Raw genomic sequence first — 27129 nt, forward strand, 5'->3', positions numbered from 1 at the left:
AAAACATCTCAAAGTTACAACACGAGTCATTTAAGTGGTACATGTATTATATGTATATATACACAAAAGTCTGTTTGAAAACCAGATTCTCAGGAGGGAAACGAGGACAAACACCTGAGGTGGACGAAGAAAGACCAGAACTTCACAGTGGAGGATGAAAAAGATGGATGAAGGGTTTGTGTGAGAAGACAAACGAGACACACATGCTGAGTCTCAGTTCAGGGTCTGCGTCCTCTGAAGGACCTGGTCTTTGTGGTCTTTGTGGTCTTTGAAGGCGAGTCCTTCAGAGACCTTGTTAACCTGGTCAGCCGTATTTAAATGTGACAGTTTAGCCTTTGGAGCATTTCCTGGTTGCGTCACCAGATGTTTTACTCTTACGTCACGATTTCTGCCGCCCAGGCCCACAAAAGGGACGATCTACACCAGACGATGTCGCCATTTTCTCTCTTTCTTTCTTCTTTTTCGGGCACACAAAGAATCTTGGGATATGTGAGGCTGTGAAGGGTCGTAGAGGTGCGTCCTCCAGAAACAGGGAGAAGAAGGAGCCTCTGGAGGAGCCTTCAGACTGGGACAGACTTCACACAGCATTGTGATGTAATTGGCCTTTAAATGCTCCTCTGAAGGATGCAGACCTGAACTGAGACAGCAACTGTGTTTCAGCCTCACAGTGAAACATGATGGAGGAGAAGCTCCGTCCTCCGGAGACAGAAGACCACAGCTGACAGGCGAGTCCAGACTGTCGTGGACTTTCCTGCTCGGTCACCCGACTCCTGACAGGCATGCTGGGCTGCCATGAGACTGCAGGTTTCACTCTCACTTGTAGAGTCCATGTCAGCTCGACCAAATGTTAACAGAGATACTCAGACAGAGACGTAATGTCACCAGCTGTCTCAGATCTTTGGAGCTTTTGATTACAAGGACTGTTTCTGTTGACTCATCCTGGAAAACACCCTGATGACCCTCGTGGTCGGTCACATGTTGCTGACAAATCTCATATAAGCCGAGTGTTGTGGTTCATTAACAGTCGCGGCTTGTTACCTGATAACAGTGAAAGTAAAAGCTGAAGGAGGCAGCGGTCGTCTCTGGACGTTGTGCTCCAGCGTCTCCATCTTGTTGAGTAACATCTGAAGTGTTTGAATCTGTGGAGTTTTAATCCGGCACCAAATGTGGAGAACAGCTGCGGATCAGACCGGGACGGCTGCTCTGTACTTTGGACTTGTTCTGTCGCAGTTTGTAGGAGAAGGTACGTTTTCTGTCTCTCCTGAATCAGACGTAATGTAATGAATTATGAAAGACCGCTGGAGCTGAAGGAGGAGACGAGGATGTTTTACTGCTGATGGTTTTCTGCTCGTTCACTTGTTGTAAATATCAGAGTTCAATATTCTGTTTCACAGGAAACCGCAGGCTTCATTTTGGTTTCTTGTTTTAAAGAAATGAAACTTCCACCCAACAAAAATGGGAAATTCCAAAGTTGGACGGTGTGAAAACTTACACTGTCATCGTGTGTCCATTTTCAAACGGCAGCCATCTTACCCTGATGTCATGCGTCGGGGTGGTGAGGATGATGGCGGGATGATGTCACGCTGCTGATCTCTAGGTTACGAGTCGAGTTAACGAAGGTAATCTGACTAATTATTATCATTTCACTGCTTCACAACCGTCAAGATGAAGAACAGTGAAGATCTGGAGCTTAAACTATAGATCTGATAACTGTTTGTTAGCATCTGTTAGACACAAGCTAATGTTAGCATTCAAGTGCTTCCTCGCTAACATTACAGTTTGGACATCAGCGCACATCTTGGATATTTAATTAATCAAACAGTAATATTAGCGATGAAGTGGCTGAATGCTAACGTTAGCTAGTATGTTTAACTCCCTCCAGATCTTCACTGTCCATCTTTTTAGTTGATTAGCATTCAGGAAGTGGTGACATGATCATAATCTGTCAGACTGATAATCCACGGCTAACGTTCAACATTCAACCACTTCATAGCTAACGTGATTAAATCCAGTGTGTTTGTCCTTCAGGCTGAAATAAATCTGCCCGAGTCGTTTGTTGATAGTTTAGAATTAATTAACACTTTTCCTGCCGTATTGTTAAACACTATCAAAGAGCTACGTTAGCTAGGAAGTGGTTGAATGCTAACGTTAGCTAACAGGATGTCAAATACGTGGTTTCACCTTGAAATACGGACAGATTTTCACCATCCATGATCATTTCATCAGATGATCAATGATTAATTTACACTTTTCCTGCTGTATTGTTTAACACTATCAAAGATAAACATCAGATAGGAAGTTGTTGAATGCTAATGTTAGCAGTTCCCTTTTGTGTTTCTCTTCCCGTGTGACCAATCAGAAGGAACCTGGAACCTCCAGACAGCCGCCGTCAAACCTGTTCAGATTCAGTTTTCTGTGTCTGTCTCGTCACAACGCGTGTTCACCGTCTGTTTTGTTTTAGGGACAGAATCCACTCGGTCCGGGTTCGACCAACATCAAGGTTTGGATTAAAATTTGTGTTTTGTTCGACCACAGAAACGGTTCGAGATGTCCTCCACTGACCCGAGCTGCCGGCGCCAGTTTGGCAGCTTTGTGGGTTTTCCTCTGTGTTTCCTATCTGTGGCTGTTGTGTGTGCAGGCAGTGTTGTCAGAGTTCTGTGTCGGCCCGGTCAGGCGGTCACGTTGCCGTGTTCCTATCACTATGAGGACGACACGCAGCTCTCGCAGCTGTCGGTGCAGTGGAGGAGTCCCAACAACGAGCTGCTGTGTCACTACATCAAACACAAATCCTTCCAGAACTGCAGCGACGGCTACAGCATCGCCTACAGGCCCGGCAGCATCACGCTCACCATCCAACGGGTCCGGACCGAGGACTTCGGAACTCACATCTGCTCTGTGAGCAAACGACACGAGTTCTCTGACTACAGCGTGGAGCTGGACAGGATGCCAGGTGAGTCGGACAGGTGAGGGGGCGGGGCTTTAACGAGCGTGAGAGCTGTGAGGTAACAGGATGTGTTTGTTTCTACAGATTCTGTCACCTCAGCTCCAAACAGTGGATGGACCCGGTCCGGTATGTTCACATGAGGTTTAACTCTCCTCATGCAGTCAATGTAACAGTGTTAAAGGAATATTCCACCACAAAATAAAGGCTTCTGTGTTAGGATCAACATCCCGGCTGTCACAGGAAGTCACAGCTCTTCACATTCGATTAGGTGTATTATACAACATTTCACATTAAAGGTGTGAGACCTGGGCGGCAGCACATCACCAGAATAACCGTTAACTGCTGCTCACTGTAGGCTAGTTGGCTCAGTTAGCTGTGCAGCTAGTGGTTTGTTTGAGTACAGGAGCTTTGGACCAGAGCTAGCTGGTTAGCATGCTAACTTCAGTAGATACAGAAAATCAAAATCACTGTTTCTTAAAATTCTGTGGATCATTTTAAAACATTTTCAACTAAAGTTCTGACGTACTGCACCTTTAAAAATCACCACAACAGACAGACCTTTGTCATCTGTTCTGCTGATTTGTGCGTTTTATATCATTAATTATTATATTTCTAGAAACACAGAGTTACTTACTTAACAGACACAAGAGAAGAAACTGAGATGACTCAGGTGTGATTTTGTCGTTTCAGGTCCCTCCTGGACTCTCTGGGTTCTGGTCCACATGCTGGGATTGTTTGTTCACGTGTAGAAGATCAACAACAGAATCATAATCAGTCGTCAGTGATTAATAATTATAATAATGATAACGAGCTGCTTCACTTTAGTTTAACAAATGACTGTAAATCCACCGAGAAGCTGAATAATAAAATAAAACCTGCTGATATGTGATGTTGTTATTGTTGTGTGTGTGTGTGTGTGTTCACGATATTTCCAGAGGATGAAACACACTTCTGCCTCTCACGTGCATCATTGTTTCTGCAGCGTGGAAACATCAGGGGAATTCAGTGTGTGTGTGTGTGTGTGTGTGTGTGTGTGTGTAGGTGTGTGTGCGTGTGTGTGTGTGTGTAGGTGTGTGTGTGTGTGTCAGGTCCGTTGGGCCTCGGTGACCTTTAACTGATTTTAAAGCAAAAACAAAACATTGGATTGTTTCTCGGTTCCTTTGAATCCTCCTCAGATTTTGAACTGATCGATCAACATACTGATTAATGTCGCTGTGACAGTTTATATTGATCACAGACGCTCAGGTGTCTTTCAGAACCAACACATCCTGATGACTGAACGGGTCGACTGTCTCAGAACTCTTCATGTTCTGTTTAGGTTCAGTCACTGAAACTCTCGTCAGGTTAATTAATGTACTAATGTATTAAAGTGACGTCACTTTGCTTCATTAATAAGATAAAATAATTAACTTTTGACTTTTTGTTTCTCTGAAGAGTTCCACATCAGCTCCACCGAGGTTACAATGTTAATACTCTGTTAGTCAAAGTATCCTGAGTACAACAATATAGATAAAATCCTTGATAATATACAGTCAGATTTATTTAAACTCTATTATACTGTTTGTTTGATGTTTGTGTTGAATATGTTGTAATATTATTCTTAAACACTGAAGTGAAGTAACTTTATCAAAAATACAAAACTGATCTTCAGCCTCGAAGATTTGCTTTTTTATTATTTATGATTGAAGCCTTAATAATATAATCTATAAATTATATTTATTCCCACAACAGGGACATTTGAATCACTACAGCAGCAAAATAGAGATGATCATCTATTGAATATAGAAAACAAACAAGTCAACAGAACTCAAATAATTATATTAAATAAATAAATGTTCAATAATATGTTTCTTGATTTATGATAAAGGTGCACTGTGTAGATTTAATGTTAACAATATTAATGAGGTAAAAATACAAACGTTGTTCCATCGGTGAGTAAACGAGCTGCTCTCAGAGGAACATCAGGTCCCAGAACACTGTGGCAGGGTCCGCCACATGTTAACAGAGTCATCAGTCATGAAAACAAAAAGCGAGATTCATTCAAGCTTCTCCCTGAAAACTGCAGACTGCTCCTTTAACTTCTCATCAGCTGTAGCACCAGCAGCTTCCACACGGGGGCGCCGTGACACAACGTTCAGGTTGAATCTGAAGCAACAACTAAACACTAAATACTGAAGATGACGATGAAGATGCTTCAGTCTGTACAGAAATAAAGACAACAAACCAGACGATAAACTGAAGACTTAAATGTTTTAAACAGGATGTGAAGCGTCGTCGTGGTTTCATGACACAAGAGGAAGATGTTCATCAGTTAAAACTGAAGTTTCTCTTCTGTCCACACTGATGAAGGTCAAGTTCAGGAGGAGAGGAGGACTTATCATCATTTAAAGTTGATATTCTGTCGTTCTTTGAGTCTGTAATGTGAGTCAGAGCGTTTTTAAACCGTCTCTGTTGGTCAAACTCCTCCAGATGTTCTAAAATCTGTCCTTGAATCAACACTGACGACGTGTTTTTACAGTCGAAGCCTTTCAGCTGAGAAACTGACATCTTTATATTCTGCTCCGTTTGATTTCCAACCTGTCCTGTCGTCACTTCTGCTCTGATCTTTGTCGTCTGGTGTTTTATTCTTCTGTCTGATTGAACATGAGAAGATCTCCAGAAGTTGGTTTTCTGTGTGTAAATCCAGTGAACGCCTCGTTAACGACACGTTTTCTTCTTCTTATCACACAAGATATGAAAACAGAAGCAGGATAATCTGAAGTTCAACAACATTTGAGCAGCTGATGAAGTGTGTGTGTGTGTGTGTGTGTGTGTGTGTGTTACGACAGGAGTGTATCTTGACTGAATTACAGCTCTGGATCGAGTCTGTTTGTTTCAGTTTATCTGCAGAAACCCTCGATCACTGGCCTCAGGTCAGCCGCAGGATGCGAGGCTTCCTGAGGACGAGCTGGACGCCGGCCAGCCTCTGAATGGATCCTCATGTTACACACAGCAAGAGTGTGTGTGTGTGTGTGTGTGTGTGTGTGTGTGTGTGTGTCCCGGAGTCTCGTCTGGTTTCCTGCAGAACTTAAACGAGGTTAAAGGACAGTAACATGTTGCTGTGCAGACGGCAGCGGCCTCGTGTGACCTGCTGCTGTCTGAACGTGTGGAGTGAAGTCTGACAGCTTGTCACTGAAGGTTTTAACTCACACACTTTGTACTGGATGCATTTCTATTTTAAAGCTTCTTCATTCGTCTACAGGTTAGATGTAAACTTTGTTTTGTTGCCCTTCATGTGTGGAACAGACGCTAATGAAAACATCTAAACCGAACCAGATCTTCAGCACAGTGTCGAGAAAAGAGAGAATAAGAAATCTGGAACATACTACATTTCACCAGAGTACCTGCTAACTGCTGCTAGCTGTACCTGCCCTATGCTAGTTAGCTCAGTTAGCTGTGCAGCTAGCGTGTGAGATCCAACATCCCCGCTGGAGAGAACAACATAGACCAGCACGTGTTTGGGTGCTGGTTTTGTCTTTAATGAAAACAAAGAAGAATCCAAACAGAATCCGTCCTGTGTCGTCGCAGTTATCTGGATGTTGCGTCTCACCGTTTGGATTCTCTGTCGGTTCTGCGGGAGTTATTTTGTGCTGCAGGGGAGAAAACAACATGTGAGCGAGCTGCTGTCCATTTGTTACTATGGTGAAACGAGGCCGAGCAGCAGAGACGAGCAGTCGGCTCAAGGACGCCTCGTATTTAGTCTGAAGTTCATCTGATCGTCCAACAAACCGAACTGCTGCAAAGGTCGTGGGAACAAAATCAACTCGCTGCAAGTTTTACTTTGCAGTAAACTGAACATGATCATCGTCAGTGTTGGACTGTTTGTTTTAGAATAAGTGATTTAAAGAATCAGCCTTTAATTTAATGTTTCCTGACAGTTTACAGAATTAATGATACATTTATTTAAAGAATAATTAGGGGGATTCATCATTCATCATTAGTTCCGTCTGATAATGACGAAGAAGAAGAGAGAAAAAGCTGTAAATGTGAGTGAGTTGGATGAAAAGATGTTTGAAACTGAATTCGGGAGATTTATTTTTCAGTGTGATGCTGAAACTTTACAGGCAAATATCACAAATTAGGTGCATCAGCCCTTTAATGTGAGTTCTGCACAGCTGATCAGGTCGAACAGATCATTTGTAGGACGACGGAGGAAACGTTTCCATCAGCGGAGTCTCTTCTTCTCTTATCTCAACAAACACACTTCCTGTTCTGACTCTGACGACACGTTCTGTCTCCGAGCAGCGTAGAACCAGCTAATAGAACCAGTACCAGTACATGTATGAAGCGATGGTTCAGTGATCTACAGATCATGTTTGAGGCCCGTTGTGTTTGAACAACAGCAGCTGGGCATCAAATGTGCGTCAACAACAGCGCGATCCAGAACTTTCCCAGAATTTACGGTCAGCAGAGAGTCCAGAGTGGATGGATGTGGCGTCAGACGCTGCTCGCTGACACACTTCCTGAACGACTCCAGCTTTTTGTTCTCCAGCTGGTGAGAAACAGTTTTATTGTTCTGGAGTTCAGAAACATGAGCAGAACTCCAGGAGCAATCAGATGTGCGTCTTTATAATGACATGAGGAAGTCACGTCATCACCCGAGGTCCAAACTGTTGAACCTGAAGCTGGTGCTGTTTAATCCAGACCTCTGGAGTCACGTCCCATTTTGTTCAGTTATTTAAATAAATCTAGTGAATGTTTGTTGGGGAAACACAGGCGCGATGTTCACAGTCAACGCTTCTGCAAACCAAATGTGAAATATCAAGTTCACATTTTGTGCTTTTTAGCCTCAGACGTTGGAGCGTCTCCGTCTGTGAGGATGTTGTTGTGACTCTAACCAGATGTTGTCTGTGTCCAAACTGAAGCAGAGCAAACACACAACGCTGTGACGAGAGAGGAAAAGAAAAATGAACCTAAACAAACAATCTGTGGTTCTGCAGAAACATCAGCTCCAACATTTTATCCTGGACGATGAGCTGGATGGAACATGTTGAACACGTGAGCACTGAAAACCTTTATGATCATCACTTGTTTGTCAGTTTGGTTGTGAATGTTCAAAACCAGCACAAACTTCTGTTGTACAGATGATTTAAGCATCAAATGTGAAGTTGAAGGTAATAACTCCTCACAGCTGACAGTTTTACAGTCAACAAGACAAATCTGTGTTGTTCAGTTCAGTTTGATTCTCAGGCTGAGAGTCGCTGCTGCTGCAGGACTTTAGGAGCGCTGAGCTGCTTTTAATGTCTGACTTTATGTTAATGTTCACTGTCTGCGTCCTTCAGTTCTGACGGTCGCTCCGCTGCTCGTTCAAACAAAGGAACGCAGATTTATTCAGCCTGCAGCTGAGACGCCACCTGGCCCAGAGGTTAGACACCACCCAGAGGTTAGACACCACCTGATCCAGAGGTTAGACACCACCCGGCCCAGAGGTTAGACACCACCCAGAGGTTAGACACCACCTGATCCAGAGGTTAGACACCACCCGGCCCAGAGGTTAGACACCACCCAGAGGTTAGACACCACCCGGCCCAGAGGTTAGACACCACCCAGAGGTTAGACACCACCTGGCCCAGAGGTTAGACACCACCTGATCTAGAGGTTAGACACCACCTGATCCAGATGTTAGACATCACCTGATCCAGATGTTAGACACCACCCGGCCCAGAGATTAGACACCACCCAGAGGTTAGACACAGTACTCAACACAATATTCAACCAGACATCACTGAGATCATGTCACAGAACATTTACTGTTCCTGACGTCATCAGAGAGAGAGAGAGAGGATAAGAGTTACATAACTGTGTTGAAATATATCTGGAGTCACATGTTCAGAGTAAAGACCTGCAGTGAAACACACACACACACACACACACACACACACACACACACACACACACACACACACACACACACACACACACACACACACACACACACGTGAAGAAGACTGTGGACGACAGGACAGAAAGCTCCACATGTGACCAGCAGGACGTTTAGTGCAGTTCTGAAGTACTTGTACTTTATCTGAGTATCTGTACTTTATATTCCACATTTATTATTTAACAACTTTAGCTACTAGTTACTTTGCAGCTTACTGCACCAGAGCCAAAGTGCAGCATTTAGAATTAATTTAATTTAATTTCCAATCATCAGAAAAATGAACATCTGATGTGATACTCGGTCGACCCAAAGTATTCAGAGTCAGTACACAGTACCAGGAAGATTGTAAGTTACATGTAGTTTGGTGCGTAACAACATCTAATATCAGTTACTTTTAGACTTTAAGACTTTTGACTTTAACTAATATCATGGCAAAGTATTTACCCTTTTATTGAAGAATGACTGAAGTTTTTCCATCACATGTTGTTGTAATAAGAAGCTGCAGGTTCAGACGAGGTTCAGTCTGTTCTGAACTTCTGGACACACTGAACCAGAACCGACCCGATACGTTCTCTGATAGTCGGCACAGCCTCACATGTTGCTGCACAGACTGTTTGTGACTCAGCGTCGATGAAACAAGACAAACTAAAAACATTTTTAGTTCCGTGAAAACAAAGTTTCAGAATCATTTGATATTCTGTCGGGACAAGTTCTAAACCGACTTGTTGTCCTGGGATGTGATCCTCCCGTTTTTCTCCCTGTTAAAAGTTTATTTTCCAAATACTCGTTTGAGGAGCAAAAGATAATAATAATTTAGGATCTTTTTTGTGTGATTAGTTCCCGAATCATAAACACAGGAGTGAAACAGTTTAGATCAGACATAGAAAAAAAATGACCCTCAGGGCTTCCGTAGAAAACAGAGCTGCTTTTTGTCCATGAGAAACATGATTCTTCTTGTCTTGTAGTATCAGTTCAGACGAGCCCAACATGTATTAATACTTTACACAATACAAACTTTTACTACTTTTACTGAATACTTCTTTCACTGCTGCTGTCATCACACACACACACACACACAGAGGCTGAGTCATACTGGGATTAGTGTCTGACCAGTATATATATCTCAGCTTGTCGCTGTGTCAGGCCTTTCATTAAATATCAGGTACCAGCTGGTCCGGACCTCTGGCCCGGGGGACGTCTGACCGTCTGATCCGTCTCAGCTTGTCTGAAAACGTGTCAGTTAAAGTTAATAGTGTGCAGGAGAGAAACGACAAATCTACAAAACAGATGAGAACATTTTGATTTTAATGTTTACAAGTGATTAAAATGATCCGTTCAAGTCGAGTTTCTCTACTTAGCTAATTTAAAAAAGCTGCTGCTCGCCTCTTCTTGAAGATAAAGAAAACAGTTTGTACCTCTTTATTTACTCTTTGGTTATTTAACGACGTCTTTGCACATTAATAACTTTGCTGTAGATCCACCAGAATCAGCCAAAAGGTTATTTTTTTAATCTTGACTTCAAAATGACTTTGATTTCAGTGAAAAGTAAAACGTTTCATTTTTACTTTTCAGTCTTTTTGAGGTTCCACAACATTAAACGCTTGATACGTGATGAATTAACAGGCTTATTTGTGAAGCAGTGTATCTGATTTAAACTCTTTATCACTTTGTGGGTGAATGTGCGTCGCAGCCACGTCAGCGTCACAAACCAGCAGCAGCCACAACCGGCTTCATGATTCACAGAGAGAGTGAAACATGTCCGAGTGTTTCCTCTCATCAGGTGACTCGGCTGCAGCTAATATCCCGACCAACACCTGGACGACAGCCTTCGATCGTATCAGCTCCTCACATTCGATGTGCAGATGTTTCTGTTTCCTCTGATATAAAGTGAAGAGACAAAGTCTGTTTGTGGATCATGAGGATTTAAACTCACAACCTCCAAAAATCCAATTCTCTCTGCAGAGAAAGGAGCATTTAAATGAGGCCATTGTTTATTATACTTCAGTGAATGGATGGATGTAAAGGGGCCATTGTTGGAGTTCAAGGTTTCCTTTCTTTCCCTCTTATCCAGTATAATGTTATCACTAAAAGGATATAACACACTTGAACAGTCGTGGTTTCGGTCGTCTAAAGCTGAGTGGAAGTGCAAGTCACTGCCGGGGAAAAGGAGCCGGCGTTGTAGCGGTCAACTGATCTGTGGAGAGAAATGAGTGCAGATGAAAGTGACGGGCAGGAAGCCAAGAAGCAGCCGAGGAATTAACACAGCTCGTTACTGAAGCTGTCAGGACTTCACCTGAGAGCTGACCTGAGAACAGTTCCTTTGTTTCTCCTTCTGTCTGGTTGAAACTGTGAAGAATCAGTTCTGCTGGAACCAGAGGAGGTGAAAGTCCTCATGTTGTTTCCTCCAGAAGTTCAGATACTTTGTGTAAAAGTAAAAGTTCTGATCCAGCTTGTTTCCTCCAGTACAGTAACAGAGTTCAGGCTCTGACATGGACTCAGAGTATCAGAGTAAAAAGTCTCCCTCTGAAGGACATTTGTGCTCAAAGCTAACTGAAGCTCACGTCATATTAATAGAATTCAAAGACTATTAAAGTTAAAGGTAGAATCAGTAGGATTTGTCCCAGCTGTTCCTGAACGCACCACAGAGACAGTTGATTGTTGAGTCTCATTCCCAGGACGTCAAATAGACACATGTTGGGTTGGTAAAGCGTCCCGAGCAGCAACAAAGAGAGAAAATCAGAAACTCTCTGCAGATACGAGACACTAACACGCCTTTTCTCCACATTCCAGCCTCCCTCTCTGTCTGTTTACGGCTTCTTACGTCTTTGTCTCGTCTTGCTGCATCTGCCGTGACCAGCTGATGTTGCTGCTGCTGCAGGACAGTTTGGTTTATCAGCAGCTAGAAAACAGGACCAGCCACAGCAGATTGTTCTATCTGCGATCAATAAAGTCTCATCTCATCTTGTCTTATAAACCAAGAAGATATATTCAAGATGAAGTTCGATGTGTGACGTAAACAAGTTCAGACACAAACTTGCAGGAAACATTCGATGGAGGATCTGAACACGTGCGTCGTCCAGCGATGAGTCACCGTGCAGAGCGGCTGAATCTGTTCCTGAGTGTATTTATAGCGATGATTGAATAGTTGTAACATTCCTGCAGCTCGCTCGTTTATCACGGACCACTGAGGCTGTGACACAGTTGGCAGCGAGGCCACAAACAGGAAACAGGCCTCAGCGCCTCCGTTCATCCTCCAGTTGGGTTAAAGAAGAATAGATCAGAGGGGAGATGAGTCGACTTTGTGGCCGGGCACAAAAACACCTTCAATCCAACATGGAGTCGCTGTCAAACAAGAGTCCTGCAGGAAACATCTGGTATAAATATCGAGTCACAACCGCAGAGATTTAGTTAAAACACTCCCGTTCCTGCTGATCTTTGATCAAACATCTTCACAGTGTTTGAAAGATATTCACGCTGCCTCATCATTAATTAAATCAGTTTATCTGGTGTTAGCACTGATGTAATGTAGTTATTCTCTCTTATTCGTCTCACACTTAATAGTCTTGTTGTCAAAAATGATATGAGAAGATCCTGAACTGTCTGTGCAGCATGAAGCGTGAGCCAGAAGACGATTAGCTTAGCATAAAGAGTGGAAGCAGATAGAAGCGGTTAGCCCGTCTCTGTCTGCAGCTCAGACTGATTAACACGTCGCGTCTCGTTTGTTTTTAATCTGCACACAAACACAAAATGTAAAAACAACTGATTGTGTTTTTAAAAGAAAAATGAAGCCGACGCTGAAGTGCCAAAAAGAAAATGCAATTCCTTCGATTGACCACTTGAGGCGCCAAAGTACTCAGATCCTCAATGTACTCGAGTAAAAGTATCAACACGATGCTGAAGAAAAAGATCCCACGATCACAATGTTACTAAAAAAATCTGATGAAAATATTTTACTATCACAAGTAAAAGTACTCAGATCCTTTCTGTGATATATTACTGTAATTATTAAGACGGATCAATGTAGTGGAGTAAAAATCATAAAGTTACACAAAATGGAAAATACTCTTAAATACAAGTAAATGTTGGAGTCAGGGAATGTAAATAAGAAGCCTTCATATTATTATTATTATTATTATTATTATTATTATTATTATTATTATTATCAATATTATTATTATCTGTATATATTATTACTACAATCATTATAATTATTATTAATAATAATATATTGTTAGTATTAATATTTATATATACATATGTTATATATTTATATATTAATATATGTATTGTTATTGATTATCATTAATTTATTATTACTTATAGATTCATTTTAACTATTGTTATATTATTATTATTGTTATTATTTTTATTGTTGTTATTATTATTATTATTGTTATACACACATTGTGTTGTTGATCTTGACATTTCCTGCAGTCCGTTAACGCAGCATTAATTAGCCCCCGCCGCTCGTCACGTGCTGCAGTCTGACTCTGGTCCAATGGGAGAGCTTAATTGAAGGCGGTGACGTGCTACAGTGTGACGTCACGGCCCGCTCACGTGTGCCCCTGTCGCCTGTTTCTGTTTGTTTTTCCGCGGTGGTTCTGATGGGTCCGGACCCGTGAGGCTGCTTCCTGCCCGCGTGTGTGAGTTCTGCTCCGGGCGGGTGAGCGGCTCCGGACCGGCGGAGCGGAGCAGAGCGGAGCGGGGAGGTTTGGACCGGAGCCCCGCCCCTCGCCGACACGTTGCCCGGGGAGAGGCTGCACGGGCTGGATGGGACTCCTGCCTCCCGCCCGCCTTCCTGCCGTCCTGCGTCTGCTGGTTTCATGGACTCACTCCATCACACACACACACACACACACACACACGGAACCACACGGCGGCTGCGCGTCCTCAACTCACCGACCGGACGGAGAAACACACGGTTCAGTTCTGAAGCTGCTGCTGCTGCCTCACACCGCTCAGCTCACCTGGACTGAGAGCTTCATACCGGTCACAGCACGAGGTGAGGCGGGTGGAGGTGGAGGTGAGGCGGGTGGAGGTGAGACGGGGTGGAGGTGGAGGTGAGGCGGGTGGAGGTGGAGGTGAGGCGGTGCTGCGCCAAAATTACAAGCCGGGTTCTGGAGGTGATGTTTGCGGGTGGAGACGAGCCTGTCCGGTCGGGTCCATTTCATCTGGTGCTGTTGTTACTGCATGTTTTAATGCAGACAGGTGTGTGTGTGTGTGTGTGTGTGTGTGTGTGTGTGTGTGTGTGTGTGTTACATAATGTCGGGACGACCTGCCGCCCAGTTGGAAGAAGAAGCAGAGGAGGTTATTTAATCTGCTGGGCTGAGTCGGTCCACAGCGCTGCGGTTCTGTTCGGTTCTGTTCTGTCAGCTCGTGTACTGGTTCTACTGGGACTTATTAACACGGTGAGAGCAGCTGGTTGGATCAGAACCGAGCTCAACTTATCAACTCCACTCAACTCTGAAGAGTTGATGAAGCTGCTCAAACGTGAATATTTTCTGGTTTTATATGAAAATATTTGTGTTTGTAGTTTAATATGTGACGTTGTGTGTTTATTCCTCATGATGTAAAAGAATAAATCCTGTTGTTGGTTTTAACGACATGTAATCATGTGGACACTCAGTGTTTCTGGTCTCTGTTACGTCAGTGTGTTTAATATCTGTGTTTTAAGGATCATTGCCAAGAGAAAATGTGTCTATCAGAGCATCAGTTTGTCATTTGGGAACGATTAAAAAAGGATTTTAAAAGTGGAGCTGCAGGAAGAGTTTGTGAGATGAGCAAATGTACGTGATCGTCAGTCAAACCTCGACGATCGATCGATTTCATGTCGTTCTGATAGCTGATCAATCGTACGAGTAGTTTGAATTCTTTGACTCTTGATTATGATGCTCTGGCTTCTCTCCTCGGTGACACTAAACTGAAACACTGATCGATATTTTTAACTGTTTTGTAGTTGTAAATAAAGTTTGGTACTGATTGCAGACGGTTCTGTTCTGATGGTGCTGAATGGATCAGAACCTCTGACCTGCTGCTGTGTTTGTGTGTCAGGTCCGGGATGTTTCCTGCCGGGTCAGTCTGACTCCACCATGTCGACCTCGGACTCGGATTACTCCATCGACTGGCTCGCCAGCGATGAGGACGACTACGACGGCCCGAAGACGTTCAGCCCGGAGCGGGTGGAGGAGCCGGCGGCACCACCTTCACCACCATCACCATCCTCATCATCGTCAGCACTGAGGCCTCCTCCTCCTCCCAGCAGCCTCCACTGTGCAGAGACTCACCGGAGGAGGAGGTGCTGGAGGAGGAGGAGGAGCGGCGGCTGCTGCTGCTGCGACTGTAAAGATGGAGCCGGCTGCGACCCGCCAGCCTCCCTGCAGAACCCGGCCGTCAGTCCAGTTCAGGGATTTACCTCCATATGTGCTCAGCAGACGCTTCCTGTGGCGTCGGAGCGTCAGGCGGGCAGAAAGAGAGCTCATGGCGCCGGTCCAGACGGATTCTGTGGAAAACCTCCCGCGGACACTGAGAACGACCTGTTCGCTCAGAAGGTGAGAAGATGTTTCCTCCTGCAGAGACACGACGGTTTGAGACGAACACCTCCAGATATCTGACAGGTTTACATGTGGACGGTCCTGAGCACCGATCAGCTGACTGTGAGAGTCGGTCCGTCAAAAGAGAAAATCAGACTCGCAAACAGAAAAGTTGAATCGATGATAAAAACTTGTGCTCCTTGTGTCGGGTCTGATCAGGAGCTCGTTTCTTCTCTGCACAATAAACCCACGTCGCGCCGTGATCGAGCGACGTCGCGCCGTGATCGAGCGACGTCGCGCCGTGATCGAGCGACGTCACATCGCAGGACGACAAACAGAAACACGTCTCGATGAGTTTAAAAACGCTTCACTACGTTAAATTACAAGGTGCAGAACCTTTTATATGAATCGATTTGTGGATTCACTGTAAGAATCTTTTATTTACTGTTCAAACAGCTCTGAAGTTTAATTATAGGCTTTATATTTAACTTCAGCACTGAACTAAAAACCCTCTAACAGCCGCCTGTTGTCCTCCGTTGGAACGCGAACACTCGACTGTATTGAGTCCAGCGACTCTGCCGGCGTCCCGGGTGTTTGTCAGCTCCAGACTCGATCCTCAGGGATGGAAACACGACACCGCTGCTGGATTAACTTTCCATCCGTCTCTGTCGAACATCGTTCAATTGGCGCCGAGTTTGAAAGAGAGAGACTGAAGTTAAAGATAATAAAAACGTGACCATCAGTGGATTCCTCGTCTGTACTGAGCACGTGCAGCTCTCAACAGAGATCAGAAAAGAAGGAAGATGTCTCACTCTGTCAGCAGCAGCAGCAGCAGTAAAAATGATGTGGCTCATTCAGAATATTATTAAGACTCTTTAAATCAAGTTTAAACTGTCAATCCCTGTTTGTAACCATCTTTAAAAACAGGAGAATAACTTTTTATTCTTTTATTATTTATTATTTTTATTGTCCAGGCTGCAACAGGAGAGTTTGTCTTCGTTCTCATCCAGAAAAATATCAACACAAACATCGAGAATGAAACTAAAAAACACAAATGTTCAGATGACAGAAACAGGAAACATGTCTTCTCTAAAGTCTTTTCACTAAGTTGTAAGCTGACTGTTGTCTGAAACATCATGTCTGCAGCCTGAAATGTCCTCAGACAACCTCGAGCAGAGACGGAGCAGCAGAAACTCACATCCTCTCTGTCTCCACCTGCAGCTCCTTCCTGCCTCGCAGTTGTAAAACATTCTTAGAAATCAATAACAGAGATGGAGACGGCGGAGGGAAAGCGAGCTACAACTCTGGATGACACGGCAGCTGCAGGGTGGCGTCGAGACGTCAGCTGATATCAAACGCTGTAAGAGGATCTGACGGTGCCGGTTTTCTTGGCGGTCGGCTGCTGCAGGCTCTCGTGTCCGTCTGAGAGTGACGCTCGGGGCCGACGAAGGCGAAAGGCGAGCCACGTGTGAAGTTTCTGCATTAGCTGCGGTTAATGGCCGCCTCTGATCGAAGCCCCGCGGACGTTTACCTTCAGCGCCTTACGCGACTAATGGGAGCAAAATGGACGATCAGTCAGTGAGCCGTGAATCGATGAGCCCTCGACAAAATGAGAGATTGAAGAAGTCCAGATGAGCTGTAGATCATGTGGCTGCACACACACACACACACACACACACACATTAAATCAGCTGAGGTCTGGGTGATTATGTAACGTTTGTAATCTTGTCTTGGGTTTAAGGAAAGCAATCAGCAGCGCTCTGTGGTGGACGGCTGCACTGAAGTGGCTGTTAGGAAGCGTCTGTGTGAGAGCGCCGATGCTAACTGGTTTATCTTCCCTGTGTCACAGTGTGCAGAGCTGCAGCGCTTCATCCAGCCGCTGTCGTCCATCCTGCGGGGCCTGAGGTCGGGCAGGTACTCTGAACGTAAGTGTCTGATCCTCCGGCAGCAGCTCGGTAACACACACGTGTCGGGACGGTTGATGCAGAGCGGCTGATTGGAGAGATCTCACCGGATGTTCTCCTCAATCAGACCGTCGGAGGGAACGTTTGTCCTGCTGTTGATCCAGACGTTCATGTTCCACAGAGGATGGACCCTCTGTGTTAAAGTTACAGTCCACCAAAACATTTGTAAACCCAATTTAATTTACTTGTTAATTTAATTGTTGTAAAAGTCGTCACGATCTCGTCCACGCTGATGGAACGTCAGGTGAAGTTTCTCAGTCCACAAAACATTTCAGGTGAATCCCAAAACGACGTCAGAGGTCAAACAAAACATTTTTCTTCAGATTTACAGAAATGTTACATGAAATTATTATTTTTTTTTTCCATGTAAAATTTCTGAATCTTTTTCAGGAGAAATGTTCAATTCGGTCTGTTTCACTCATGAAATAAAATTTCCTGAAAACAGAATGTTCACTGTGGAAAACATCTATCAGAAAGTAAAAAACATTTACATTAAAAAAATACATTTTTTTTGTTCACATGAAGAAAAATAAATCTTGAAACTTTGCACATAAATGTTTCATAAATGAAAAAAAAAACATCTCCAGACTGTTTTGTTTCAATCTGGGAAATATTTCTCAGATCTTTTCCATTGAAAATTACAAATTTTACATTGAAATTTAAAAAGAAAAAAATTTTTCAGTCTTGTTTCACACATAAGAAAATTTGGAAATATTTTTTCAAAATTGAGAAATTAAGGTAAAAAAAAAACCTCCTGAACTTTGTTTTTTTTTTCAACTTGATTCCACATGTGATAAAAAATCTGGAAAATATTTCTCAAAAGTGACCTGAAAATTTGTTTTTTTCCTCACTCACATGAAGGAAAACGTGTTTTAATTTGGTTTCACTCATAGAAAAAATAAAATTCTCCTGAACTTTATCTTTCACTCAATGTCACAGATGGAAAAAAAACATGAAGGAACTTTATTTATTTTACTTTATTTTCCACCAGTTTACAAATGAAACACAGGATCAGAGCCTCCGAACAATTAACGAAACAAAAATTACAACAGAAAAAACATTTCTGTCTTCGCTCCTCCAGGACTCTCAGCAGTCGGCTGAAGATGTTTAATAATCACAAAATATCTGATTTACAATCCAGCATTCATTAGAAAACAGTTTGATCAGATGCAGAGAGATTCTTTTATTCCTTTTGATTCACTGAGTGATTCAAAAATATTCCGGTCTAAATTTAAAACGTGTTCATTTGGAAATAATTAAAAGTGATGAAAGAAGCCGAGTGAATGTGAGACGGATCAAAGACCTCACGAGTCGTTTAACGTCCGTCTGCTGCGGAGATGAAAGACGGATCAAAGAGGCGCCGCGGTGTCGGAGAGAAACGGGCCGGACAACAGCGGCTTCTTCTTCTTCTTCTTCTTCTTCTTCTTCTTCTTCTTCTTCTTCTTCTTCTTCTTCTTCTTCTTCTTCTTCCACTACTACTACTTGTTTTTCTTCTTCTTCTTCCTCCGTACACAGACGAGTGAACTGTGATTCTGATGAGGTTCTGTTTGAAGTGCTGCAGTGGGTTTTTGCTTCTCTTCTTGTTCTCCTGCAGGTCTCAGCAGTTTCCAGGAGAGCGTCGCGATGGACCGCATCCAGAGAATAATGGGGGTCCTCCAGAACCCGAACCTGGGGTGAGTACCTGAGAAACACCTCGACACCTGCACGGTTACAGAACATCTCCGTCCGAGGCAGCCGGGTCAGAGAAATTAGGGGCAGTTAAAGGGCAGCGTGGTTCTGGTCTGACCCGACTGACCCGTGTGTGGTTCCTCATCATCACATCGTCATATCGACAGAACAAACTAAAATATTCTGAGGAAGCAAGAAGAGAAGTTAGTTAGTAAGTTAGTCTTAACCTGCTCCTCAGGTCCAGAGCGTGTAGCTGTTCAGAACCAGAACATCTCAGTTACGTCAGTGATGCTGCAGATTTTGAGGGTCGTTACAAACATCTGCAGTTCTGATCTTCAGAGAGAGAGACAGAGCTGTGGAGGCTAAAGGAAAACTGGAAGTCATCGTCTCCTCCGTCCATGTTGATGGAGTGTGAAGCTTCACGGTCCACAGAACGGTTCTGGAGCTTCACAGGGTTCTGCTAACGGAACTTGATTTAAATTGTATTAGAGTGAGATCCATGACAGCAGGCGAGCTGTGTGGAGGAGGAGAGGAGGACTTTATATCATCTGGGTTTTTAAATTCTTAAACTTGTCCTTTAATCTCGTCTCCTCTCGATACACATTGTGTAACGGGCAGCTAATAAAAATGTCTCGAGATCTCAAGAGCTCGACTCGACTCTGAACGTCTTGGCTCGTCAGCAAAACACCCGACCGACCGACAGACTCATTCCTTCCATGTACGTTGGATATCTTGATGTCTAAACGAAGGGTGATGGAGTGTGTCAACATCACTCTGAGGCTGATAATATAAAACACAGTAAGATGGACGATTATTACAGCGGTGACGTTTGTTCGGTCCTTTAATGACACAAAGTGAAACATGAATCTTATTTAAAATGAGTCTAACGAGTCGTTAACGTAACAAAGAGCCGGTTCTGTTTCTATTCCGTACGATCAGAGACACAGACAGGCGTCTTCTCGTCAGCGCTGCACTCTGAACGACCTGCAGTCGCGTCACACACGTGAAGAACGACTCCGACGCTTCAAACGAGCTGAACTCACATTTTCACTGAGCCGGTTCCAGCTGGCCTCCGTCAGAACGCTTCAGGAGCTGCTTTCAGCCTTTGATGCAGACGGGTGGAGCGAGAAGCACAATGTGCTCCGTGAAGTGCGTTCGACAATCGCAGGAAAACATTTGAAGGTCATTTAAAACTCTCGTCGGTGATTTACGTCTCACCCGACTCTATCAGGACGCCGCAGACGCAGATTCAGACGAACGGCTGAGGGAATTATTGTGAAGGTCGAAGGACTTTTACATCCAGTCGGCCTCCAGAAGACGGAAGAGTTCAGCAGTTGAAGCTTCGTTTCTCTGCCGGTGTTCAGTCGCTCTTTAAAGCTCACAGTGGTGAATTATTGTGGAAACATGTTTGAGTCTCTCCAGGTTTCCTGACAGACTGTCAGCTGTCACCATGTCAGTCTTCACTCTGATGCAGAAGCTTTGAGGGGAAAGTGACTCGACGGTGAGGTGACTGTTTTCTGCTGCAGCTCAGGAGGTTGTTGGTTCAAATCCCCGGCACTTTGCATGGCAGCTTCTGTCGTCAGTGTGTGAAGGTGACAAGAGATGTAAAGAGGTTTGAGTGATCTGGAGAAGAACTAACGAAATCAGAGACGTCAGTTTACCATCCAGTTGTTTTTCCCTGAGTCTTAAACAGGAAAAAGAAAGAAAGGAAATCAGGAATATTTTCTTTTTAAAACTCTTTCCACACGTGAAACTTTCCACAAGAACTTTTTTTTTCTTTCCACAAGAAAAAAAAATCAGCAATAATAATAATAATAAATCCACAAGAAATAATTGCGGGTTATTTTTTTTTTCTTGGGGACAAAAAATTTTTCTCATGGAAAGACTTTTTTTTTTCCCCAATCAGTTCCACATGTGAAACAAAAACATTTTGGTTTGGAAAAAAACTTTATTAATACACCAAGAAAGAGGATTAGCATTGTGCTAAAGCTAACAGCAAGCTGCAGCGAAAATGCAGGCAGGAGGTCCGAATGCTAACATGCTAGCTTCATGATACCCTCGTGAGGCGGTCGGATACTTGAGCGACGATGATGACGGCTTTTTTATTTGTTTGTGTTTAGATTGTGACGTTTATATCGACTCGTTCGTTTCTGTTTTTGTTACTCTGAGAGAACTTGTCGAACATCTCCAGTGAGAGCTGTGCATCAGTGTTGTTCTCGGCGTTTACGTGGCTGTAAATGTGTTTTTGAGGCACACTGAGGTTTTTAATCTCTTTATAAAACAGCGTTACAGCAGGTCGGTTGTTTCCTCACCAGCCTGAACAGACGACTGAACATTTTCTTCTGGTTTACAGTAAAAACACTGAACCACACGGAGCTCCGCAGATCTGACGCAGTGATGTCAGATTAACACGGTGTGTGTGTGTGTGTGTGTGTGTGTGTGTGGTGGGGAAACATTCCAGTCGTCCACCACCAGAACAACTTGGACGTTTCTTCGGGCTCCACAGTTTCACGTTTGGCGTCGACGCCGGCGGCAGATCGTGGCAGCAGATCCACAGATGTCGGCCGTAAATCAGTTTGCCGAGATTATTTACAGCAAACGAAGCCGAAGAGTTTTATAACTCAGTGTTTGAGTGTTAACACGTTACAGCAGAAAACAGACGAAGAAGCAGACAGATACAGAATCTTTCTACGGAAGCCCAGAGGGACAAATGAAGTCTGATCTCATGTTCTGTACTCGTGCTGCTGCAGGGGATCGATCCTGTTTTACATCTGTGACAACACAAAACTTTTCTCTGCTGGAGAATTTAGTTTGTTTTCGGTCTGAAACACGTCGATAACAACCGCCACACATTTTGTTCAGGGGAAACATTTTTCATGTTTGAAACAAAGTGGAATCCTTTAGTTTTCTTCTCAGGACAAAAGAAACATTCAAAAAGTTTATATGACGGGAATTATTTTATTCTTCTTGTGTGAATCTGAGTGGAAATGTTTTTTCTCAGGAGGAAAAGAAGAATTTTTTATTTTCACATGAATGATTTTTTCATGTGTGAATCTGAGCGGGTGTGTTTTGGCAGGATGTGAAATATAATATAATACAAATATAATTTGTTGTTCTTCTCAGCATGAGGGAATTTTTCTTTTTTAACATTTGTGAAACTGAATGAGTTTTGGTTTATTTTTTTTCTGGAGATGTTTCTTTGCCAAATTGAGTGAAAACCGTGTCGTTGTTGTTTTTTCATCTTGTAGAAACATTTTCAGGAGGAAAAAATAAATGTAGAAAGTTTCTGGAGGAATTTTACTTTTTCATGTGTCAGAGAGGAATTATTTTGTTGAATTTTTCTCAGGAGGGCAAACATTTTCATGAGGGAAAATATTTTTGCACGTGTGAAACCAAGTGGAAATTTTTGTTTCTTCCTAGAAGAAAAATTTGGGAGAAAAACTGGAAATATTTTTTCATACACTTAGAAAAATGAGGCTTACAAAAAAACTAATTTGCCATAAAACAAATTATTCCGCTCTGATTAACTGGTGGAAAAACAAGTTGTTGTTTTTTTTCACTGGGAAAAAAAGAAAATCCATGAAACAAAAAAAAATCATGCTCTGGAAAAAATAAAACCAAATGTCTGCTCAGTTTCTCTCTCTGCTCCTGAAACACATGACGAGATATAAAATGTGTTTGTTACACACTGAACTGAACCGGCTCGTACGGGTGAAGTATCCGAGTATCCGAGTATCCGAGTATCTGAGTATCTGAGTACTCCCTCAGCCGTTTGGTGCAATACGTTGCCTCAGATGTGGAGTTAAATTATAATGTGGAAATACTTCGAACTTAAGAACAGTATTTAGTTACTTCTGCTAAATGATTCACAGATTAATGGAGAAAATAATTTACAGAAGATGAAAATAATCAGTATTTGCAGTCTTGAATTGAGCTGGTGGTTATTACTGTGTGTGTGTGTGTGTGTGTGTGTGTGTGTGTGTGTGTGTGTGTCTGACTCCGCCTCTTGGCTGTGAGCAGTGGGCGGGGCCTCGTCGTTGCTCCAGGGCTTACTGCTCTATTTATAGCCCGTGAATGGAACGAAGGCCTTCCCCCGCCGCTGCCACGTGTGTGTGTGTGTGTGTGTGTGTGTGTGTGATGCTATCTGAACACACGACCATATGCAAGCGTCACATGACGCATACGGAGGAAGACAAGTGGAGCATGTTCAGGTCCACATGAGAAATGTGACCACGGCGCACACACACACAGACACACACAGACACACACACACAGACACAGACACACACACACACAGACACACACACACACACACACACACAGACACACACACACACAGACACACACAGACACACACACACACACACACAGACACACACACAGACACACACACACACACAGGCCTTTTGATTTATTCAGTCTTTGTGCTGTTACATGTTGTGCACCAATCAGACGCAGCGTTGGCTGAGGCTTATGTAACGAGACGTCCCTGAACTGTTTCACCTCCTGCTGTCTGACAAGTAACTGAGTACATTTACTCAAGAACTCGTTTCCATTTCCTGCATCTTTTTACTGGAGAGATGTAATTTTTACTCCACTACTCTGTTTGGTAACTTTAGACGCTAGTTAGTTTTATTATTAACAGTAATCTGACACAGTATATTTATCTGACAGATTTAGTAACTTTACAAATTAAGATTTTTTTGTACATAAAACACATGAAGAGTTTATAAAATCTGATGTTTTTGTTACATACTGAACCACTCGACGTGTTTGGCAGCAGGAACGTGTTTTCATGAGAACTTCTTTAACGTCTGCGTGTCTCTGTCTCTTCCAGCGGACGCTTCCTGACTATCTTACTGAAAATAGAAGAAATGCTTCACAGTTGGTTCCCTCGCGTCAAAACAACTCTGATGCAGAGCGACGATGACGGATCTCCAGCGAAGAAACAAAAGGTAAACGGGTCAGAAGTTACTCAACATGTGAAGAGTTAAAACGTCCCTCTGAGATCTGTGAAGTCTTCTGATCGATGACTGACGAGGTGAGTAACAGGTACGTGAGTCAGTAATGAGAACAGAGCTGAAGTCAATAAAAAGCTGAATCTCCTGCTCAGTTCAGTTCATCTGCTGCTGCTGGAGACTCGGTTGTGAGTAATGTGTCTCTGATGGTCTCTTATGTAACTGAACCCTGGACGAGGACACTGAAGGGCTTCGTGTATTTTCACTGGCGGCTCCGTTTCATAAGAAGAGTCGAGGTCAGATAATGAGGGGAAAAACCAGAGCGGCTCGCAGGAGGAGAACGGATCGACTCCCCGAAGAATAAATCCACCAAAAACAAATTAAAGACGTAGAACGAGTCACAAATCACCGCTGCACGACTCCGATTTCTGCTCTTCTCTGTTTCTTAGTCTTGGCTAAAAAAAACTGGGCCCATCAGAACCAAATAATAAAGTAACTGTTCTTGGACCGAGTCCTGAATCAGTTTCAGGGTTTTTAAGATCCGGCTGCGTCCCAGAACTAACAGAACTAATTTACCAGAACTGTAACGATTCACTGACTCGTTGCGTCTCCATCAGACTCAAACGTAGAAAACTGTTTCCAGATTCGCTCCGTCGTCACTCAGACATCAGATCGTCTCACCAGAACCCAACGGGCTTCATTTTACTGACAGGAAGTGACACAACACTGCTCACTTCCTGTATTTACAATATTAATGTAGTAAAAATACAAACTTACATACAATCAGTGAATCAACAAGCTGTCCTCAGAGGAGAGAAGCTAGAAAGGTGGCAGGGTCCGCCACATACAAACACTACAAAACACTATAAAACATCACTGTTTGTTTATTCAGTCATGAGAATAAGGAGAGTTTGATTATTTAGTTTAAGCATAAAAAAATCAGCTAATGAAGATTCATTCCCATAAACTACAGACTGCTCCTTTAACCTCCTCAGACAGCAGCAGTGTGTTTGTTTGTTTGTTCATTTGTTTGTTTCACTGCTGACGGCAGCTTCATTCATTCAGTCGCAGAGTGACCTCACGACTTCCTGTTGAGTCTCTGACGGCCTCTGATTGGACAAAACGTCTGAACACAGAATTTTAATTTGAAACAAACATTTTGTTGAGTTGCTAAAACCTGTAAACCTGTAACCGAGAACTCCTCCTGATTTTATTTTTGACCCTGAGTCCAGCGGCCATCTTGTCCCGTCATCCTGTTGTCTGATGGTTTAAAGTGTTCTTGGTTGAATAACATGTTCTGACGATGTGAAATCTTCTCGTTCTCTCCTCAGCAGCATCATCACTGCAGTGCCTCTCCTCCTCCGCCCTCCTCAGACGTGGAGCTTCCTCTCGCAGCCTCGTACTCCTCCACCCACCTCAAGTGGCTCCACACGTCGCCCATCTGCTCCCTGAAAACTCCCGAATCGACGCTCGGCCAGCGCTCCGCCTCCCCTCTGCCAGCTCGCTGCAGACTCCAGGAAGTGACCCAGGACAACGCCGTGTCCTCCAGCACCGACCTCCACACGGGGCCGCAGCGCCGCCGGTTCGCGGAGCCTCGTCTGGTCCGCGGGCCGCTGCCCTTTAAGATCAGCTCGCCGTGTCTGGAGAGACTCCTGCAGGCGAAGGAGAGCATCATCGCTCCGAGGACGGTGGGAGGCGGAGGCTGGTCGTCTTAGCTGCCTGCAGGACTTCACGCCACTTCCTGAAGACACTAAAGGCCTTAAAGCGCATGTTTCAAACTTCTACATCTGTTTTTAAAATCTACAACTGACGAGCAGAACGAGTCTGAATGTGACGCACACAAAAAAAAAATCATCCAACCAGGTTTAAACGACAGCACAGACCGACTGAGAGGAGACGCTGGTGTGAGTTTCACTTTTTGTTTGAGTTGGATGTTTTCATCTTCTGAGTTCAAAGGTTGCAGCGACGTTGGCCGACGGGATCGTGACTGAGATCAGTTTGGAGTGTTTTCATGGATCTACAGACGACTGAACGCACAAACAGCTGGTGACGTTCGTACCTCAACACTCGGACTGTTCGATCTGCTCCTCTTTAGGTTCTTATCGATTCCTCTACCTCATGCTGACACCAGACACAGACCTGCTCTCGGCTCCACGGCTGCCTGAGAACACCAAATATTGTGAACTTCAGAGCTGGAGACAAAACGATGAAGAGCATCTTCATCTTCATCACGAGACGACACTGAGCAGTCGCCCAGCTCTGCGTTAACCTCTGTGTGGTTTGCAGTTTATTCAGAGGAGTTTGGTAACTTTTCTCCGTCTTCGCAGAACAACTTGATCCCTCAGTAACTGAAACTTCAGGCAGTCGGGAGCTTCGATATCAAAATGTTTTCATCTTTCATGTCTCACGTGTGACAGTTTCAGGCTGGTCAACATGAAGTAAACTTCAGTTTACAGCAAATGTGTTCGATCGCAGGAACGTCAGAGAAACAAACATCTCCTGCCACAGTTTAAAGGGTGAGTTCAGATTGTTCCTAGTTAATCTAAATACAAAACTCACATGTACATGAGAAGGTTTCACTGGTCGCTTCAGTCTCGTTCTGTACAAACAACTTGTTCCTGGTTCATCTGAAGCTGATAGAGTCGTACAGCTCGTGTTGTGTTGGGTTAGTGTTGATGTTTTGTTCAGAATAAAACTCAAAGTGCCGCTGAAACGAAGGAAATTTAATCTGTTTAACATCGTAACTGTGTGTGAAGTCTCACCTGGTGCTTTTCACCAGACTGGCCGAGCAGACGAGTGACGATATATCAAGATGCAGCCGATCTGTCAGAGGTCAGAGGTCAGCAGCAGGAACAGTCCTGACCGACTGAGTTCACTGTGTCCTCCAGTAACACAAGTAGCATATCAACAAATACGTGATCGACGACTCGATTTAACAAAAAGACCCCAGTAACTCTCTGAGTAAAGACGACATGTGAGTTTTGTATAAAGATAAAGAAAGTGATCTGAACGTGTCCTCCAGCTGTTCAGACGCGTCGAGGTTTTTTCTTTCTGTAAATAGTTTTTCAGGTTTTATTTACTCCCTGACAGCCTTTGTGATATTTTGTACTTCTGAAATAAATGTGACATTTGCTTTCAGAAAGGA

At 43.7% G+C, this 27129-nt stretch overlaps 1 protein-coding gene across 4 annotated transcripts; it reads left to right on the forward strand.

The window, feature by feature from the left end:
- The first annotated feature begins 13374 nt into the window (after positions 1–13374).
- Positions 13375–27122, forward strand: LOC119018366. 4 transcript variants are annotated; one of them, XM_037095970.1, is made up of 7 exons: positions 13726–13866; positions 14151–14272; positions 14916–15412; positions 17244–17319; positions 18953–19031; positions 23864–23981; positions 25316–27122. In XM_037095970.1, exons 3-7 carry the CDS (start codon positions 14954–14956, stop codon positions 25697–25699), a joined length of 1116 nt encoding a protein of 371 aa, XP_036951865.1. In that variant the 5' UTR covers positions 13726–13866; positions 14151–14272; positions 14916–14953; the 3' UTR covers positions 25700–27122. The 4 variants fall into 4 exon arrangements, with proteins under 4 accessions (XP_036951863.1, XP_036951862.1, XP_036951865.1 ...); XM_037095968.1 differs by lacking the exon at positions 14151–14272 and having other exon boundaries at positions 13375–13866; positions 25319–27122; XM_037095967.1 differs by lacking the exon at positions 14151–14272 and having other exon boundaries at positions 13376–13866.
- Positions 27123–27129: the final 7 nt, after the last annotated feature.

This window comes from Acanthopagrus latus, chromosome 4 (genome assembly GCF_904848185.1).
Source record: "Acanthopagrus latus isolate v.2019 chromosome 4, fAcaLat1.1, whole genome shotgun sequence".
In the NCBI taxonomy this organism is placed as follows: domain Eukaryota; kingdom Metazoa; phylum Chordata; class Actinopteri; order Spariformes; family Sparidae; genus Acanthopagrus; species Acanthopagrus latus.